Source organism: Mastigoproctus giganteus, chromosome 9 (genome assembly GCF_048544385.1).
Source record: "Mastigoproctus giganteus isolate SK-2022 chromosome 9, ASM4854438v1, whole genome shotgun sequence".
NCBI classification, from domain to species: Eukaryota; Metazoa; Arthropoda; class Arachnida; order Uropygi; family Thelyphonidae; genus Mastigoproctus; species Mastigoproctus giganteus.
Window position 1 is genome coordinate 60,204,956 of NC_143583.1, and position 22,250 is coordinate 60,227,205.

Here is a 22,250-nt window from a genome sequence, read left to right on the forward strand (position 1 = left end):
AAATGAGACAATGCCGAGAATTACAAAGAATGCAGAGAAAATAAAAACAACTGTCATAGCAGGAACAACTCAAAGTGTAATTAAAAATCCATTAGATTAAGACACAAAGAATTGGAAGAGATGGAACAGCTGTCATCTGTTTGGATAGAAAATCAAACAAAAAACAAGTTTGCTTACGATAGAAGCAAAAGTATTAGCAATATTTTATTACGTAATAGTCGTAATAAAATATGTAAGTATTTTATTACGATAATTTATTGTGTTTGGTAATATTTTGGTTACAAATGTGTGTTCAATCTTGGGTGGTCGGCACCTAACCCTATTTTTCCCATAGGGCCTGTTGTTTTTATTGCACGATTTTGCATTGCACGAGGGTTCCTAGGAACACAATTATCATGCTATACGAGGACTGACTGTATTTATTTTAGCTTCATTTTTGATTTTTCAAATCAGCCGAATATTTTGTTATTTTTTTCAACTTGTGTGCCATAAGAGTAACAGGAGCTGTGCATGCTGTGTTTGAAAGTAATGCCTCCTAATTTTTTGCTTTCAAATGTGGTGTCATAGACCATTTCATATGTCACTGAGTGGTCACTAGTGGTCTCTTGTTTCACCGTACTGAGTGGCACTGTGATCAGTCTCGTGAGTGCAGCACACAGATAGTTCAAATTAGTGGTTGTTACAGATATACGATCAAGCAAAGAGTGGTGATTGAATTTCTTACCAAGGAAGAAGTGATGCCTATCAAAATCCATATGCATCTCAAAAATGTTTATGGTGACAGTACTGTAGACGTGAGTACAGTTAGACGTTGGGTAAGACCCCTTAAGAGTGGGGAAAGTGACATTGTTGACAAGCCCAAAGCAGCTGGCCAGTAATGTCAATGACAACAGACAACAAGAACTGGATCGACATGCTGATCAAAGAGGACTGCTGCATCACAACACACGAATTGTGCGATGCAGTAGGTATAGGAAAACCTGCCGTGATAACCATCATAAAGGAACTAGTCTACAACAAAGTTTGCACCTGGGTGGGTCCCGAAAATGCTGGCACACGAGCACAAAGAAGCCCGAAAAGTCATCTGCACAGAACTTCTCCAGTGCTATGAGAGTGAAGGAGAGGTTTTTCTTCACGGATAGTCACAGGTGATGAAACCTGGGTCTATCATTATGACCCTGAAATGAAGAGACAGTTGATGGAGTGAATTTTGATGATACCATCAAAATTCACCGCGCAGTAAGAAGTTCAAAAGATAGCCTTCTATTGGTAAAGTCATGGTGACAGTGTTTTGGGACAAAGATGGGGTCTTGCTTGTGGACTACTTGGAGTATGTCACCACAATCAACTCAGATCGATATGTGGAAATGTTGAAAAATTTGAAAGCCCGCATCTATAGAGTTCAACCTGACAAAAACTTTAATGAGGTTCTTCTCCATGACAACGCAAGACCCCACAACAATCTGCACATGGAGGCCATTGAAAAACTGGGATGCACTGTTCTTCCTCACCCTCTCATGGCCTGGATCTTGCACCTTCCGACTATCACCTCTTCGGCTCGCTAAAGGATGCACTCTGTGGAACCCATTTTGTGGTTGATGACCAGCTCAAGCACAGTGTTTGCAAAGCCCTCTGTAGCAAGAGTAAGGACTTTTACAGGATTGGAATACAGTGTCTGACTCAGAGAAGTGCATAGAATATGATGGTGACATTGTGGAAAAATTAACAGTGTTTATTAATGATCGAGGATTAATTGATGTAAAAGGCATAGTTGTAGGAACTAAATTTTCTGTGATAAAAATAGGAGGCATTACTTTCATACCGCTCCTCGTACTAGTGGCACACATGCCACAGGTTCATCACCCCTTCTTTATATCCTATTCATTTTATATATTATCTAGCTATTGTTTAAACAACTTTCATGTTACGTCAGATTTTTTAAAAATTTATAATTAATAAAACAACAGCCACAGTAACATTAATTTTCCTCTCCGGTTTGTCAAGTCTTTCCTTGAATTTATTCAAAGTATGCAATTCCACATAAATGATCATTTTGGCAATCAGCAGCCAGCTGGTTGAAGGCAAACCTCTGCACATCTATCCTGCAACCATCCTTTCTCAATTTGTATTTATGCCTCCTCGTGTAATCTGAGCAAGTGGAAGAATGCCATCGGCCTTGAGCTTGCTCAATCCATTTAAAGCCTTAAACACCTCAATCAGATCACCTCGCAGGTGACACATCTCTCGATGCACTCCTACTCTCATTTTCCCTTTAGCAGTATTTATGTGACAACAAACAGACTCAACATTGCACTGTCCACCCATGTCAACTGGATGCACTTCCTTAGATTTTATGCATAAACTCTCCCCCCCCCCCCAATCCTGTCCTGTCTGTTCATTCTGTATTCATTTTACTTGCCATATTCAAATTCTGCATCATTTATTCTTAAAAACACAAGGTCTCTGATATTCACATGTCTGTATTTGATGATTTGACTGACATTTCAAATTCATCAAATTTATTTACTATGCTCCTACCATTGGTGTAGTCCTCACATAATTTATATGCATTGTATGCTATAATTATCATCTGATATCCATTTAGGTGTAAACCTTGAACAGTATCTCTTAGTTGATATGAAAAGCCTACAGCTGCTTTGATTTCTTTCCTGAATGCTTCCCATTTAGAATTTGCTATTGTTACATTGTCTTAGTTGGACTCAATGTATGGTAATTAAAAATTATCTGAGATCATTTTAGCCAACTTTCTGAAAGCAAAAGACTTTCTCTTTGCTCATAATCACAACTCTCACAGTTGTGATTATGGTCACCCGGTGATTTTTTTTTACAAAAATGTTGCTATTCTGTATGTGACCAACCCAAAAGATCCAGTCAATATCTGGAAAATTAAAGTCCCCCATTATGAGACATTCTGATTTATTAGTCCACTCTATGTGTCCGTTCATTTTATTATCACAGTCAAGGCCTATAACATATTCCAACTGTCAGTTTTATTTTTCCATTCTTTATGTTACACCAAACTGATTAAGCATTGTACTAACTACCCATCCAAGAATATTAAAAGATTCATATTTGATGGAATATTAAAGGAATATTCCATCAAATTTATTTTCTAAGTTTCAGTTTATACAGTGATTTTAAATAGCATTAGCATGATGCAAGAAAGCATGATGCAAGAAAGCATGATGCAAGAAATAGCATGATGCAAGAAAGCAAGCTTATATAGCATCAGACAAAAAGAAAAAATACCTTCTAATTTCACCCATCCACTCGCTCCAAATGTTTGTCTAGTTCTGCCTTGAATCTATTTAAGCTATCAACTTCTACGACAGATGGAAATTTGTTCCAGCAATCAACCACCTGCTGGCTAAAGGCAAACTTCCTCACTTCTATCCTACAACTGTCTTTCCTCAATTTGAATTTATGCCCTCTCAGGCGATTATTCTGAGCAAGAGGAAGAATCCCTCTTGCTCAGAATAGCATCTGAGCAATAGGGATTCTTGATTGAGCACGCTCATCAGCATTGAGCATGCTCAAACCATTCAAGGCTTTATACACCTCAATCAGATCACCTCGCAGGTGCTTAGTCTCCAGACACTGTAATTTGCAAAACTTAAACCTTTCTTCGTAAGAGCAACCCTTCGTTCCATTCACTAATCTTGTTTCCCTTCTCTGTACTCACTCAAACAGTTCTACATCCTTTCTAAAATAAGGCCTCCAGACCTGTATAAAGTGTGGCCTGACCATTGCCTTATACAAGGGAATAATCACCTCCTTATCCCTGCTAGAAAAATTCCTGTATATCATTGACAAGACACCATGAGTTACTCTTGCAGACCATCTGCGCTGCTCAGAAAACTTCATATCTGCCTGCACAATTACTCCCAGGTCCTTTTTACTCTCTACCACTGTCAGTGTAGTACCACAGAGTTGATATGTTACTCTGGGGTTACTGCTTCCCATATGCAGTACTTTACATTTGTCAATGTTATACTTCAGTTGCCACCTCTCAACTCACCAGCTCAACTTTTCTAAATCCTGTTGCAGCAGCGTACTGTCATTAACAACTCTGCTGACCTTCATATCGTCCGCAAACTTGGACATTAAATCTGATATACCATCATCAAATGGTCCTCAGTCCCCAGCAGCTTTCACTCTCCCTCTTACGGCAGCGAGAGGATCAGAGTGGAAGCAGAGGGTGCTAAGAATCTCTGGGTACGACCAGGCTGCCACGCACGGAAACTGAACTTGCCTGTTATAACGTAAGATCACTCATCGGTGAAGACAGGATATTAGAGCTGGAAAAGGAATTAGAAAATGTGAATTGGAATATCATCGGTTTGGCTGAAACAAGAAGAAGAAATGAATCACTTATAAGTTTATCAAGTGGAAATCTGCTGTACACCAATGGAAACAGTGAAAGGAGTGAAGGTGGAGTTGGCTTTCTGGTCCATAAAGATTTTAAAAACAACATTTTGGAATTCAAAAGTACATCACCAAGGGTGTCAAGACTAATACTCAAGATTTCTAAGAGGTACAAGCTAAAGATTATAATGATTTATGCACCAACATCGAGCCATGATGATGAAGAGGTTGAAGAAATGTACACCGAAATTGAGAGTCTTCTAGATGAGCAGAAAATCCACTACACTATTATTATGGGGGACTTCAATGCTAAGGTTGGAAAAAGGCAAAACAGTGCAGAAAGAGGAACTATAGGAAATTTTGGAATTGGCGAAAGAAATAAAAGATGTGAAAGACTTGTGGAATTTGCAGAATCTCAAGGACTGTTAGTAATGAACACTTTTTTCAAGAAAAGGGTGAACAGAAAGTGGACATGGAAGAGTCCAAATGGATTAACAACTAATGAAATTGACTTCATCCACACTAACAGAAGATATATTGTGAATGATGTTACCATCCTGAATAAGGTAAATGTTGGAAGTGATCACAGAATGGTAAGATGTACACTTGATATAGATGTAGGAAAGGAAAGGAAAAAACTGACTCGAGTAAATAATACAAAGGTCTTTGAGATAACAGAGGAGGAGAAAAAGCAGTATGTACTGGAACTTAAGAACAAGTTTGAGCTTCTGCAGACTGCTCAGGACCAAGATATCGACGAGGAATATTACAATTTTCTGAAAGTGATAAAGCCCAAGAAACCTATAGGGAAAAAGAAATCCAAAGAAGAAAAAATTAGTCAAGAAACACTTGTCATGATGAACCAAAGACGACAAATGAAGAGCAAGAAAAACACTGACAGGGAGAAAATCGAGTATACTGAGTTATGCAAAGCCATTAGAAAGAGACTCAGAGAGGTCATAAGAAGATTTAACACAAGAAAAGTAGAACAAGCATTAAGGGAAAACAAAGGATTTAAATCAGCAGCCATGAGCAGTAATACAGAAAGACAAATGATACTGAAACTGAAGAATAACGATGGTGTACTTATAAACAGCAGAGAAGGCATGATTCAAATAGCAGAAGACTACTATAGAGAATTATACAAGGAGCGAGGGAATGATGCCAGCAGTGGGGAAGATGGATTGCAAAGTAGCAACACATACGACATACCCGATATTCTTCCTGATGAGGTAGAACATGCATTGAAGAAAATGAAGAATCAGAAAGCCCCGGGGGAAGATGAAGTTACTGTAGAGTTGTTAAAATTGGGAGGAAGAGACATAACACAAAAACTACCAAGACTCTTCACAAAGTGCATTAGAAAAGGTGTGACGCCTAAGCAGTGGAATAATGCAATCATAGTTTTGCTGCATAAGAAAGGAGATAAATCAGAAATTGGAAATTATCGACCAATTAGCTTGTTATCCCACATCTACAAGTTGTTCACAAGGGTCATTCCTAACAGATTAGAAAGAATACTTGATGAGAATCAACCAAAAGAGCAAGCTGGCTTTAGGACAGGATTCTCAACTATGGATCACCTTCACATAATATCACAGCTAATGGAGAAAGCAAATAAATATAAAACACCGTTATGCCTGGCATTTGTGGATTATGAAAAGGCATTTGACTCCATACAGCATAAGGCAATATTCTTCTGCAGACTGCTCAGGACCAAGATATCGACGAGGAATATTACAATTTTCTGAAAATGATAAAGCCCAAGAAACCTATAGGGAAAACATTAGTCAAGAAACACTTGTCATGATGAATCAAAGACGACAAATGAAGAGCAAGAAAAACACTGACAGGGAGAAAATCGAGTATAATGTTTCGGGCACTAGAAAGACAAGGCATAGTTACCCCATATATTATGATTTTGAAGAAAATATATGAGAGTGCTACCTCCTTTATTAGACTAGACAAAGAAAGTAGGAAATTTAAAATCGAGAAAGGAGTTCGACAAGGAGACACAATATCTCCGAAGCTGTTTACTGCTGCCCTTGAGGAAGCTTTCAGAAGATTAGACTGGTTGCAGAAAGGAGTCAATGTGGACGGAGAGTACCTAAACCATTTACGATTTGCAGATGACATTGTGGTCATAAGCCGTGATCCCAAAGAATTAGAGGAAAATCTTAATCAGTTATGCACAGTTAGTAAGGATTTTGGACTAAAGATGAATATGGCTAAAACAAAAGTAATGGTGAACAAGTATGCCACAGAAAGGGAAATAATGATTGAAGGAGCAGTAATTGAAAAGGTGGAGTCATATACTTATCTGGGACAAGTTATTAGCTGTAATAATGATAAATGGCTGGAAGTCAAGAGAAGAATAAATTTTGGATGGATAGCATTCAGGAAATATAGTCACATACTGAAGAGCAATATCCCAGTTTGTCTGAAACGTAAAATAATGAACCAATGTATACTCCCCACCATGACTTATGGAAGTGAAACTTGGGCACTCACCAAAAGAATGGAAGAGAAGCTGAGAACTACACAGCGAAGAATGGAACAAATTATATTGGGAATCAGACTGTTAGATAAGAAGAGAAACACATGGATTAGGCAGCAAACTTAAGTAAAGGACATTCTTATCAAAACTAAAGAACTAAAATAGTCTTGGGCAGGACACATAGCTCGAAGACATGATGACAGATGGACTAAAAAAATAACAGAATGGTACCCAAGAGGAGCTAGAAGAAATCCTGTAAGACAAAGGTGGAGAGGGATAGATTAAATTCATGAGTTTGTGGGTAGTAAATGGATGGCTAGTGCTCAAAACAGAAGGAACTGGAAAGTTGCTGGAGAGGCCTTCATCCTGCAGTGGATTGAAAATGGCTGATGATGATATTGACCATCATCAATATTATTAATAAATACAGAAAACAACAATGGACCCAACACAAAACCCTGGGGGACTCCATTAATAATATTAGTCCACAAAGAGCAGTATCCATTGATTACTACTCTTTGTGTTCTCCCACTCAACCATCCCTTTATTCATAACAGCAATTTGCCTCCAATGCACACTGCTCCAATTTGTGCAGCAGTCATCCATGTGCAACAGTATGAAAAGCCTTTCTAAGATCCAAATATATGATATCAAAATTATTCTTTGCATCCAGTTCCTTTGTGACCACATCGTAGTATCCAATTAAATTGGTCAGACAAGACTTCCCCTTAACAAACCTATGTTGTGTCCGAGCTATAACTGAAGTCTTGTCTAGATGATCCTGCAATGCTTCTTTAACCAGTGCCTCCATTAATTTCCCTGGAACAGAAGTTAAACTAACAGGTCTGTAATTATGTCTCCCCCTTTGATCCTCCTTTGTTTTTTTTTTTTTTTTTTTATGTGAACCCCAAACATGAGAGGTATTAGAACCTATAGTACTTAGTACTGTATTTGGGTTGGAGGTTGAGAAGATGAAAGAAGATATTTGTTGACATTGGACTTGAACTTCTGTAGATTGTAATTTTCAGGAAATATGTATGAAGGAAGGTTGTTCCAGAAAACGGCAGTTGAATGAATAAATGAGGAAGATGAAAAGTTGGTTCTGTGGGTTTGAAGTTGGACAGTAAATGGATGTTGGCTGGTGGCGGCACGTGTTCGGATTGTTTTGAAAGAGAGAGCGGGAATTATAGAAGCCAATTCAGAAGAACAGTGCCCACGGAAGTATCTGTAGAAGAGGCATGCAGCAGAAACAGTGTGTCTATGAGACAGCGAGTGGAGAGACTCTGTTAGAGATGAATCATTAATTAACCTAAATGCCCTCTTCTGAATGGAATCAAGAAGCCTGAGAGAGGTTTTGGGGGCACCACCCCAGATGTGGGAACAATATTCCATGGTAGGGCGGATTTGCGATTTATACAGAGTGAGCAGCTGTTTGGAAGAAAAGTAACGCCGAGAGCGAAAGAGAAAACCAAGTTTTTTAGATGCAGAGGAAGCAATATTTGTAATGTGCTTGTGCCAAGAGAGATTAGAAGTCAGGGTAATCCCCAAAAGAGATATATCGTTTTGCCTAGAAATTGGAGTGTCACTAAAGATAAGCATAGGAGCAGAAGAATCCTTTTTTGCGAGATATAAGATATTGTGGATTGGGGTCACATTTGCACATCTTCAGTCCCCGGTACCTCCCCTGACTCCAAGGAAGCTCTCATAATTATGGCTAAGGGTTTGCTTACTTCCTTTACTGCCTCCTTTAATATAACTGGATAGATTCCATCAACCCCAGGTACCTTTCTTATGTTTATCTTCAAAAATATTTCATCCATTTTACTCTCAGTTATTACAAAATTATAGCTTCCTGCCAGAGTTTAATACACTTCTGACATTCCCTTCTCTGAATAATTCCTCATGTGTGAATGTAGATGCAAAATATTCTTTTAGTTTGTTAGCTACCTGAACAGGATCATCAACAGTTGAACCATCGATGTCAAGTGGACAAATCTGATTCATCCCTTATCTGCAATAAGGCCTCTAAGGTTGGGATTATTCATACCACAAATTTAAACAGATACACCAACCGTTTAAAACTGGTTTAATAATAAAATAAAATGATACAAAAGACTGTAAAATAATATTTACAAAAATTGATTATTTACAAAAAACTAGTTTAAGACAAAAATAAAATAAAATAGGTAAATACGTTAAAAAGAATTAAAATATAAATTTAAAAGCGATAAAAACACTATTGAAGCTTTCGGAGGTGTCTGTCTCCTTCCTCAGTAAAAATGAAACTTAAGCGACACATCCTTAAATACCAGGTTCACGGCACACGTGGATGATCAGGCGTATACTCGGTATTCCTTTCACGTGTACCAGAACCAGAAGTGGCCTGGGGGCATGGAAAACTAAAACGTTTATCTCTGGCAAAAACCACCATCTCAAAAAGGGGGTGAAATCGTACTCCCATATCTCTATTCATGCTATTCTTGCCAGAGGATCCAATCCACAGACTTTCCAGCCACTTGCGGTCCCAGAATTTATGCGCCCAGTCATCCCTTTCCTTCTAGAGTTTACATAAGTAAAGAACTCTTTGCTGTTTTTCTTTATGAGAAATCTTTGGATTTCTCATAATCTGCTTTTGCCTGCCTAACCTCCTATGTGACTTGGTTACAGACCAGCTTATATCTATCATAGGCTTTTGTATCACCTGTTAATTTATATGTATCCCATGCATTTTTCTTCTCTGCCACATGTCTAATTAGTTCATCTGACCTCCATTTAGGCCTAATCCTTAAACAATATTTCTTAGTTGGTATGTAAAGCCTAGTAGCTTCCAAGATTAATTCTTTGAATGCTTCCCATTTTGAATTTGCTGTTGGTAACATCATCAGTTGGTCCCACCGTATAGAATTTAAATACTGTCTTAGACCACTGTAGTCACCTTTACGAAAGCAAAAATCCTTTCCTTTACCCCTGACGGTAGTTACCTCTTTGAGTAAATCCCACTTCAGCAAACTGTGATCACTGCCACCTAGTGGTTCCTTTATCTGCAGATTATTAATGCATGAAGAATCCCTACTGATAATCAGATCAAGAGTATTACTCCCTCTAGTTGCCTTCTGAACATGCTGCTGTAGAAAACAATCATCCAATAAATCCACAAAAGCCTTGCTAGTGTGTGAGACTTGACACTGCACTGTCTAGCCATGACGACTGGATGTACTTCTTTGGATTTTATGTGTTTCTTAACCACTAGCATAACCCCTCCTCCCTTCCTATCCTTTCTGTGCACATTGTAATCCTCAAATTCCAGTTCTGCATTCCTTATATCTGTGTGACACCACGTCTCTGTTATTCCAACAGTATCTGCCTTTGGAGTTTTGACCAACACCTGAAATTCATCAAATTTATTTACCAAACTCCTAGCATTGCTGTACACACAAGTATACATGCACCTGTTTCTATTCTTAGCTTCCCTAACACAGCCCATGTATTTACTTGTTCGGCAATGACTTCTATTAGTCTCTGGAATCCCCTGCACCTTGTTTTCCAGGCTGCTGCTCATTTCAATAGAAGCAGTGGAAGAATCACTTTCACCTCTGCCAGCGGCTATTGTTAATCTATTAGTCCGTGTATTCCCCAAGCTAGCAGTTTTCCGACCCACCTAAAGGTCGCGGGTTCGATTCCCGCCTCGGGCTTGGATCAAAGTACTGCAAAAAAAAAAAAACCCTGGGAGGTGCATTATGGCCACAGAAGCCTATGCGCCAACAACTACCAAAAAAAAAAAAAAAAAAAAAGACCCATCTAATTCTGCCTCGATAGCATCAGCAAATATTCTTTCACCCTTTCTATTTAAGTGTATCCCATCCCTGTAGTAGCAGTCTCTCCTGTTAACAAGCATAAACCAGGCTGAGAAAAATTCTACCCTTTGAGCCTTGCACAAAATCTCCAGGGCCAAATTGATCGGCAAGGCTCTCATCATATACTCTCTTCTGTCGTGTCTGGGCAGAATTGCAGACACTTTCAAATTCAACCCTAACTCATGGCTCCTTTTCAACATTGATATGTGCTTGTTAAGTGATTTGGGATCAGCACATTCTGCCTTGGGGGTTTGCGGCTGTGTTACATGACGTTCAAGTGCAAGCTCTGGCATTGATGTGGGGAGCTGAGAGCTTCATGGGCCTTCAATTTAAATCCTTCGAGGGCATCCACCCTGTCCTTCAAGCTCTCATATTCCCATAACAACACTGAGTTGGTGCCTGATTTTCTCACACTCCTTACATCGTGCTTGCACACAACGACATTCCCGTTGGCAATATCATGTCCCATCCTGATTGCTCCATAAACATCAAACGAACAGTGCATTTCAGAAGGCTGTGATTTCATAGGACAACTCCCCCCCCCTCAGTTCTCCTCTGAGCCACAGCAGGGGCTGTAAATAGAAAATTTTTGATGACATTGTGCTATCTGATCAAAGGAACATTCAAGATTTTGTACCAATAAGATTTTCAATAAAAAAAAAATATATAGAAAATGTGTTGTTAGTTGCATGCTCCTTGTTCCTTAGCATGTTATCTCAAGTGGATATCAAGCAGAGTTCTATGACAGTAGCTTTTGGCATTGCATACAGGAACTTTCAGCAGAAAGTTTTGATGAAATTTTGCTAATTAGGCAAATACACATTCCAGATTTTGTACAACTATGGTTTTGTACAACTATGGTTACATTTCTATGGTTTCAAACTACAGTCTGCTGCTAGTAGTACACTGTTTTTGGCACTTTGCTGAATGATCTCTAATATAAAATTTTAAATGAATTTTGCTACATCATTTGGGTGCTCATTTATGAAAACCATATGCCAGTATGATTTCCAAAAATGATCCATTGGCATGCCCTTTCTTTGTTAGAGTGCAATGCAAAATGGATTTGAATCATTGCAGTAGATATTTTAGTTTTTCTTAGCACACTGTATTTATAGTTACGTTCTTTGGGAACTATTTTCAAATTGTAGTAATGTTAATCAGCATTATTTACATTTCTAGAACTCAATTAAGAAATTGTTCTAGTAATGTAAATAATTTTTTTTTTAATAGCTCTGCTGCTCCAGTCCATAAAATATGGACTGGAGAAGAAATGGTAATGGAAGAATAATAAATATTTTTAAAGAAATGCTGAAGTGAAATGCGACTAGTAGAAGTTTGATGTTTAAAAGTTTAACTTGATTGGTGAACTATACAGTTTAAACAAAACAGTTTAAAAGCCCTAACACTTGGAAGAAAAATATGTTGTTTCAGAGTAGACAATCATTTTTGTATTAGTACATAAGTTTTTGTTTTTTTTTGCTAACCTGTATTTCCTTTTTTTTTTTTTTTTTTTTTTTAGAGAAAATATTGTGAATTTAACAGCACAGAGGTACAGAACTTGATCTCTGTACAAAAGCAACAGTGTAAACGTCCTGAGCAGTTGATGTGGTAAGTAATTATTATTTAAAATACAGGTAGTTCTCGACTTTACGAGTTAATTCATTTCTAGTGCATGCACTAGAAACGAATTAACTCTTAAAGCGGGAATTTATTTCCCAGAGACATAATGTTAAAAATAGGGGTTACGTTATCAACAATGAAATTAGTTAGCTAATTAGTTTGTTTAAACAATGATTGATTTATCCAAAGAAATGAAAACGTAGCCTGTAAAATCAAGCAAATTATAATAATAGAGAAATTATTTATGACTTACAAATGTTAAAGAATGTTTATTCTTCATCATCATCATCATCAACTAGATGCACATTTGTTGATCACTCATTATTGGCTCGGCACTCATTGGTTTGTTGCACAAGGAGTCATCTTCTTCAGAAATGCTTCAAGAAGCATTTATTTCCACGATAATATTCTCTTTTCTTTATAAATTTCAATAGCATGCATAAGCATTTTTTAACGGAACGCACAAATTGCAACTAACACGATTTGCGCAGAGTAACAAGTTTATGAAGCTTAAAAAAAAGGAATGAAGAGAAGATTCTGAAAATTTATTTATGTTTTTTTATACAATTGAAGATTTCAGTAAAGGGCAAGCATATTTCACCATAATAACGTAAAAACCCACACAATTCCAGCTATTGGTATTTTCGCAAATGCAGTAACGTCGAGTTTACCACCTGTTTATAATTGCTTGCAGTAACAGAAAAAAACCTAATAAACCGGAAAGTGCAAATTGTTTTTATTGTTTTAGGTCATGACTTCCAAAAATGTGCTTTAGAAAAATGTCACAAAGGCATTCAAAATTGGTTCTTATAATAGAACATATGATAACGATGAAAGTGTAGTGTGTTTAATGGTTTGAATTGGTAACTAATACAATTTACACTATAAAAATGACCTTTTGGGGAGTTATATAGCGGAAATTTGAACTTCCGAGGTCATGTAATGAATTACCAAAAAACAATGTGTACGATTTTTTCGTGATATGATGGTAACGGATTAATATCATAAAGCGGGGTACACTATATTGTATAGCTATGCGTGTGGTTTGAAATGCGGTATTTATGAATGTTTAACGTTCATTTTTTGCAATTAATGTTCATATTTTCGATTTTGTTGATACTTGATAAAAAAAAAAAACTCGTGAACCCGGGAACTTGTAAAACGAAAACTCGTAAAGCTAGAACTGCCTGTATCTTATTTTTATGACAAATTGTATTTTCTTGTGCTTTTGTTTTGTTATCTTAAAACCTTTTTTTTTAACATATCTCACAATATCAAATTCCACTTGTAAAAAAACATATAGATTTCTATGAAATATTGCAAGTAACTTTAGTTATCTTGCAATATTTCAATAATTAATTAATAATTGAATTAATTTCAATAATAATTAATTATTGCAATATTGCAATAATTAAATACCTAATACTTTTAAAAATAAAAGTATTAGGTATTTAATATAACCATATCCAAATAAGAAAGAAATTAAAATTATGTATATATATATATAATCTTTATTGTATACAACCGTGGTATATACAATGGACCCTTCACAGCAGCAATGCCAGGGGTTTTACATTGGCTGGTGGATGCCCTGGGGAGACGGGGCCCACATCGAAGTTCGGGCTCATCCCCCAGAGCCAACAATAAAATAGAATCAGTGTCAGATTATTTACAGGATATATGCTTTTGACAGTATTTACAATGAAATAATAAAGATAGTTATATTAATATTTATATTCATAAAGATATTCTTCACTTTTTTACAACACATTCATAAAGACATCGTACTTTGAACATTATTTACAATATATTGGGCATTATTATGCTGCCCTTATCAATGTGCACTTTGCCTGGCCAAAGTCAGGTTCTTAAGGATCTGTCTTCGGTACCTCTGATCCTTCACAAACCTACAGAGATCACCGTCAATTGAAAGGATTGTGGGGAGCATCTCCCTGGGGAGAAAGCAGTCACTGAGCGCTAGTCATAGTGAGCTGTGAGCAGACCTCAGTCTAGGTAGAGGGATCCTCCAGCCACACAGTTCCCAGATGCTTGGCTCTGAGACCATTCCGGTTGTCATCTTGACAGTGAGAATGAGGCGTTTTTCAAATACAATATCTGGAAGTCAGACAAAATGAAGTGACATCGCCATCGCAGTTTTTCTTTGCTGGGGTGGACGACGATGTTTTTGTGTGATCCAACAAAGGAGCCAGTATTCGGCGTAGTACACGCGCTTGATGTTGGTAGGGGCCACGGACCCCCAAATTTCCGAGGCATACAGTATGACGGAGTATACTGAGGTGTATACGTATTGACGAGTCACATCCAGATCCCTAATGTGCAGCAGTTGTTTTGTTTTCCAGCGCATTTGACAGAATTTTGCTGTGAGCTTGTCAATGTGGGGATTGAAGCTCAGTTTATAGTCGAAGACGACTCCCAAGTCTGTATGCATCTTGACCACTGGGAAGGGAATGCATTAGCATTAGTAGAGGCATTTGATGCAAGAAAGCAAGCTTATGCAGCATCAGCCAAAAAAAAAAAAATAAATAAATAAAATAAAAAATAACCACTTCCACTTCACCCCTCTGTTCGTTCGAAATACCTGTCCAGCTGAGCCTTAAACTTATTTAGGCTATCAACTTCCACGACAAGGGATGGAAGTGTTCCACCAACCAACCACCCGCTGGCTAAAGGCAAATTTCCGCACGTCTATCCTACATCTGTCTTTCCTCAATTTGAATTTATGCCCTCTCAGGTGATTATTCTGAGCAAGAGGAAGAATCCCATCAGCATTCAGCATGCTTAAACCATTCAAGGCTTTATACACCTCTATCAGATCACCTCGCTGGTGCTTAGTCTCCAGACGCTGTAATTTGCAAAACTTAAGCCTTTTTTCGTAAGAGCACCCCTTTGTTCCATTCACTAATCTTGTTGCCCTTCTCTGTACTCGTTCCAGCAGCTCTACATCCTTCTTGAAATGAGGCCTCCAGGCCTGTATACAGTACTCTAGGTGTGGCCTGACCATTTCCTTATACAAGGGAATAATCACCTCCTTATCCCTGCTAGAAAAATTCCTATATATCATTGACAATACACCATGAGCTCTTGCAGCCCGTCTGCACTGCTCAGAGAACTTCATATCTGCCTGCACAACCACCCCCAGGTCCCTTTCATTCTCTACCACTGTCAGTGTAGTACCACAGAGTTGATACGTTGCTCTGGGGTTGCTGTTTCCCATATGTAGTACTTTACATTTGTCAATGTTAAACTTCATTTGAAACCTCTCAGCCCATCTGCTCAACCTTTTCAGGTCCTGTTGCAGCAGCATAGTGTCAGTAGTGTCCTTGACAACCCTGCCAACCTTCGTATCGTCTGCAAACTTGGACATTAAGCTTGATATACCATCATCAATATCATTTATAAATACAGAAAACAATAATGGACCCAACACTGAACCCTGAGGGACTCCACTAATAATATTAGTCCACAATGAGCAGTGTCCATTGATTACCACTCTCTGTCTTCTCCCCCTCAACCACCCCTTTATCCATAGCAGCAATTTGCCTCCAATGCCACACTGCTCCAATTTGTGCAGCAGTCTTCCATGTGCAACAGTATCAAAAGCCTTTCTAAGATCCAAGTATATAATATCAAAGTTATTCCCTGCATCCAGTTCTTTTGTGACTGCATCATAGTATCCAATCAAATTGGTCAGGCAAGACTTCCCCTTAACAAAACCATGCTGTGTCCAAGCTATAACTGAAGTCTTGTCTAGATGATCCTTCAGTGCTTCTTTAACCAGTGCCTCCATTAATTTTCCGGGAACAGAAGTTAAACTCACAGGTCTATAATTACTTGTGTCAGCCTTTGATTCTCCTTTGTGAATTGGGGTCACATTTGCACATCTCCAGTCCATGGGTACCTCCCCTGAGTCCAAGGAAGCTCTCATAATTATGGCTAAGGGTTTGCTTACTTCCTTTGCTGCCTCCTTTAATATAACTGGATAGATCCCATCCACCCCAGGTGCCTTTCTTGTGTTTATCTTCAACAATTTCTCCTCCACTTTACTCTCAGTTATTACAAGATTCTCTAGCTTACTGCCAGAGTTGAATACACCTCTGGCATTCCCCTCGCTGAATAACTCCTCATGTGTGAATGTCGATGCAAAATATTCATTTAGTTTGTTAGCTACCTGAGCAGGATCATCAACAGTTGACCCATCAATATCAAGTGGACCAAACTGATTCATCCCCTTCCTTCTAGAGTTTACATAAGTAAAGAACTCTTTGCTGTTTTTCTTTGCATTCCTTGCCAAAGATTTCTCGTAATCTGCCTTCTCCTGCCTAAGGCTGTCTAGAGAAGCTTGGATTTCAGTGGGTTGGCACTTCAGAGAAAAGACAATTTGGGCTGATTTGGCAGGGTTAATGAGGAGGCCAAATTGATGGAAATAGGATCCTAAGTTATGTAACTTTTTCATAGATCTTTTTATTGATGTTTGAGAGATGTTCGCCGGGGTTAATCTGAGTATATATCTTAATATCATCGGCATAGCAGAGTATGTCTTCTCTCTGTTGCACAATCAGAAGAATAACTACAGTGAATAATGCTCCTGAGAGAACTCCGCCTTGGGGAACTCCCGCAGTGATCTTTCTCCAGATTGTGTGTTGATCCGCTTTAAGAAGAATGGTTCTGTCAGAGAGCAGGGCTGTGATAAACCACAATATGCCACCTTTTATGTAGAAGTAGTTTTCTAGGAGGTGAACAAGTGAGGGGATACTGATGGAGTCGAAAGCAGCTTCAAGGTCGATGTAGGTGACAGAAAGCTCTGCTTTACCTTCTAGTGCACTGAGAATGGTGTTAGTTATCGATGTTAAATTGGTGACTGTGGATCTACCTGGAATGCCATAGTGAATCTGTGGGGGTTTGTGAGGCATGATTTGATTGGTGATGGTGGAAAGTAATGTCTTCTCCATGAGCTTCAAGAGGCTGGAAGAATGAGAGATTGGCCTGAACTGTTTAATGAGGGTTGCAGATTGGCATTTAGGGTGTGGCCTCACAGCATATCTGTTCCAGAGAGGGGGAAAGTAGTGCTGCGTTAAGACATGGTTAAAAATTGATAGTAGAGGATCGATGATAAACGAGCTAAGACATTTAATCATGAATTGTGGCACAAGATCGGGGCCTGCAGTTGCAGTGGGTGGCAATCCATTTATTGCAGTTATAAGCTGCTTCCTGGTGATGCGAACGGTGGCGAGCATATCAGTAGGGACGTTGTTGATGGGTAAGTTGCCTAGGTGCATCAGGGCCACAGTGTTTGAGTACCGTGCAATATGGTCCATCCACAGTTCAAGGTCCAGTGTTTTAGGAATTCCTGTGTGCTGAGAGTCAAAAAACGATTTGCCTTTTCGTAGGGTTGAATTTAAATGCTTTTTAATTGCAAATACAAAGGGTACTAGGAAAGTTTTGCAATACAGCTTTGTTTATTTAATTTTTTCAAAGTAATTTCCTCTACATTCAATAAACCTCTCCATCCTCTGAAACCAATCTTTAAACCAGTTCTGCCAAGTTTCACTAGGGAGTAAAGCACACTCGTTGTCCCAAGCCCATAGAAGGTCCTCATTACTGGAAAACCGCCTCCCTTTTAGCTTCATTTTCACATGCGGGAACAGTGCAAAGTCGCAGGGAGCAAGGTCTGGACTGTAGGGAGGGTGCTCGAGAAGTTTCAGTCCTGTCGTGGTCAAATATTCGGTGCAGGCTTTGGCGAGGTGAGCTGGAGCATTATCGTGATGGAGGTACCAGATGTCCATTCTTGACTTTGGCCGCAGGTTCTTCATAGATCCAATGACTTTAGGCAGGCATTGTTCAGTATACCACTTAGCTGTGACTGTCTTCTGCGTGTCCAAAACGACACGTTCCACAATTCCACTGGATTTGAAAAATACAGCTATCATTTTCTTCTTTACAGATCGGGATTTTCTGACAATTACGGGTGTGTCGTCATCATCAAAGACCCAAACTTTGTTTTGAGCCTTGTTCGACAGATCGTAATAGTACAGCCAAGTCTCGTCACCTGTCACGATGTTGTTCACATACCGAGATTGTCCCTTATCAAACTTTTTTAACATCTCCCGGCACCAAGTCACACGTCGTGTCATCTGCTCTTCAGTCAGTTGATGCGGCACCCAGAGAGAACAAAGTTTCTTCACATGCAAATGATCTTGCAGAATCGAACGAATTGCTGGTGCATTTAGGCCCAAAGTATCCTCTATCTGTTGGTAGGTCACTCGCCTGTTTTCGTCAAGCATTTTCCTCACAGCAGTAACGTTTTCCTCCGTAACTGACGTTCGTGGCCTTCCCGGCCTCTCAGAATCCTCCAGAGTGAAATTTCCCCTTTGGAATTCTCTATACCACCTGAATATCGTTGTACGATGTGGACAATCATCATCTAGTGCAAGAGTCATTTCTTCTAAGCACTGGTCTATGGTTAAACCACACACGAAATTATACCGCAAAACTGTCCTTATCTCATTTCGTGACCACAATGCCATCGCAAGCACTTTACACTCTCACCACTAATGAATAACTGAGCCCATCGACTTGGTGCGGCGGCTACTATGCACGTATGAACATGTCTCAACATGCAGCAACAAGCAGCTTCCTGTGATTCATTGTTGCGTCATATTGCAAAACTTTCCTTGTACACTTTGTATTTTCTGACGGTTGAAAACTGCCCGGGTTCTGGAGAAGGCAATACGATCTTGTATACCGCCTGATTCTTTCCATCTCTTATGCAGATTTTGTTTTTGTTGAAAGCTGTTGTTCAGTGCTGGTGTCCACCAAGCTCTCGAACGAGGAGTGATGCAGACAGTCTTTGTAGCACCAGAACTTGCAATAGTTTGAATCCATCTGGTCATGAGGTCCACAGCTAGCTCGAGATCACAATTATTGAGAGCCTCTCAAGGTATGGAGGATGCAGCTTCGAGACATTGTGGTGGATTAATGAATTTGGGTGCTGTGATGTCTTTTTTTTTTTTTTTTTTGGCCCTTGGATATCAAAGTTAGGTGCGGCTAGGTGCAGGAGTATGGCAATGGGTTCATGATCGGATTGAAATAGGTTTTGAGGACTGTCTTCGAGGTCGCATGGTGCTGAAGAGAATATCAGATTGAAGAGATTAGATCCTCTCGTGGGGTGGCAATTAAGTAGGCCGATACCCAATGAATTCATACTTCTAATGAGTTTCCTACTAAGATGTGTGAGAGTAGGTGGAAGATTGAAGTCTCCGCAAATAATGTGCTTAGCAGAGGCATGGAGGTGATTTACCAGCCAGTAGATCACATCTTCAATGATGTTACTGTTTGGTCCTGGTGGAATGTATCTTGTTGCTATGTCTATCAGGTTGGCATTGAGCTTGAGGGATACCATAGCAGTTTCAAATGCAAGGGATTCGGTTACCACAGAATGTGCCAATGAGAAGATAGTGGTATTATAGAATATTGTGACTCCCCCCCCCCCTCTACGATCCTCTCTGGAGGAACTGAGCATCTGGTACCCAGCCTGAGGAGCACAGGCAAGGGAGTCCCGCCCATTCCCAAGCCACGTTTTGGCAATGCAAAGAATATCAAAGGTTTTAGAGAGGAGAAGCTGTTCGACAGTGTCTAGCTTGTTACAAATACTCCTTGCATTTTGATAGACAATTCGAATGGTGGTAGCCATAGTAACCGGAGTTTGTACAGGTGGCAAGTCTCTTTTTAAACTTCGCACTGGTCTACTGTGCATTGCAATGTGTACAGGAATATTCTTTACAGGTCTGGAGCCCTGGGGATTGTCATTATAATCTGCTGAGAGTTGGATTGAATGATATATGGACAGTTTGTTTCCTATGGTAAGTTTGTTCTCAGTGAAGTTATCTCATTTCTCATGTGTTTTGTTGGCTTGGGAGCTTTAATTGCTATTGCATTTGATGTTGATGTCAGTGGTTTATTGCTGTTCTTGGCATCTGATCTAGGAAGGGTTTGACGAGGGTTCCAGGGGCCATAGCCTTGGATCCAGTACGAAGCTCATCTTCTCTGGGTGCCAGGTAAGGATGAAAGAGGCGTAAGTTGGATACCTGGTTCTTCTCTATCTCACATCAATATTCATCCCATGTACTTCTGTAAACATGGCCTTAATGCTGTATGATTTAGTAGTCAGTTCCAGTCGAGATATAAAGATTCGGCCACGAGTCTGAACTGCTGTGATATTGTACGAATTAGCAAGAGTCCCCTTCGAGGAAAGTTCTGTGGCATCTCTATTGCCGTGTTGTCTTCCATGTTCCATGTTCTGATATGTTGAATATGTCATCTGGGTTTCTTTTGAGTAAACATGTTGGTCGGTGAGAGATGCCAGGGAGTAAAGGCTGCCTATGAGCCATGCTGGTGGGATCTTTTGGTTATTCTCAGCATCTTTTTTGCCGGTGACTACTTCTGCAAATGTGGGTCTTGATGCACCCTTTCCAGTATGGATTGCCTCCTTTAACCTTTTAGATTTAGTAGTATTTTGGGTCGGTATTGTGGAGAGGGCCACCTGAAAGGTCTTTGAGTGGCTACCACCAGTGTTATTAGATGCAGGTTTGGGTGAGTTACAGTCATTCAGCCCTGCATCTCTGCTATTAAGCTGATTTTTATCTCCTTGTGTTACGGCTGCCATTGGGCTAAGGGTGACAGGCATATGAGGCATTGCATTATACATAAATTGGGGAGTATAATTCCTTTTAGCGTTGGAATCATGTATCAATTCTACTTCTTGTGGCTTGTTTTCTGAGGTTCCCTGAGCCATGTTGTGTGGGACGTTGTTGGATATACTGTTTTCATTGGGCATAAATAAGGTTGCTAGTTGACACACTTGATTGGTTAGGAGACCTATTTCTTGTTTCATGTCATTGTTCTGTACATGAATCTGCCGGTTATCTTCAGATAAATTCTGCAGACTGTCAGAGATTGATGTAAGTTTCCACGTTATGTTTTCCAGAAATTCTGCAGTTTGCATGTGGTACAATTTCATGTGTTCTGTACAGATGCCATTAATGTTTTTCAGGAACCTGTTTTGCTCATCATTAAGGAGGGCACTTTCCCCTTGGCTTTCTTTCCTGCATTCCACAGGATTTTCATGTGTCGCGATGATTGGTTGTTGAATGCAGACCTCTGAGTTCATTTCACACTCCGGGTTAACCGCTACTGAGTCAGTTTGACTTGCAGCGTGAGTCTGACTAAAATTTGATGTTTGGACGTTTGTTTGTTTATTTTCGACCTCCGTGTCATTCTGGATAGCCACATATTCTGTTGCATTTGTCATTTGTTCTTTACTTTCTTTGCAGAATGGGCAGATGTACTTTTGACTTCACTGCTTGTTGAACCGCTTTATATCGCATTTGGTACAGGCCGTGAAGTAAAATTGCTGACATGACGTACATTGGATTACTGCTTCCTGATCTACTTTACAATGGAAGCATGTGGGAGGGCTTGTCGAAATTTCTGATTCTGCCATACTTTGCCTTTAGGTTTGCAGTTGTCCGACTAATTACTTTTCTGCGAAGAATTAAAACCGCTTGTATTTTAGGTGTTCTCTTGACGATGGTTTACCTGTGGGGGGGCGTCGGATAAGATGGGTTATGCAGTGCCTTTATGTTCACTTCTGAGGATTAGTATTGATACAACCATTGTATTTCTGCTGAGAGGGGAGTTTTTAAAGTTGAAAGAATAGGAGAGTTTAACGTACCCTGGGGGTTCAGCAGCACAGGGCTTTGTGACTTCTCAAGGTTGACCACAATGTCGTCATATGCCTTTAGGGCACTAGTGTTTGCTGGCTGTATATGGGTTAGATAATGGAAGCAATAGCATAAAAAAGTATAAAACAT

At 39.4% G+C, this 22,250-nt stretch overlaps 1 protein-coding gene across 3 annotated transcripts in view; it reads left to right on the forward strand.

The window, feature by feature from the left end:
• Vps16A (vacuolar protein sorting 16) overlaps positions 1 to 22,250 on the forward strand; it is a 489,369-nt gene that overhangs the window by 132,053 nt on the left and 335,066 nt on the right. For all 3 annotated transcript variants that reach the window (XM_090381825.1, XM_090381827.1, XM_090381826.1), the window contains one exon: positions 12,260 to 12,348. In XM_090381825.1, the coding sequence (XP_090237951.1) occupies positions 12,260 to 12,348 (89 nt within the window). The remainder of the gene's footprint in view (positions 1 to 12,259; positions 12,349 to 22,250) is intronic.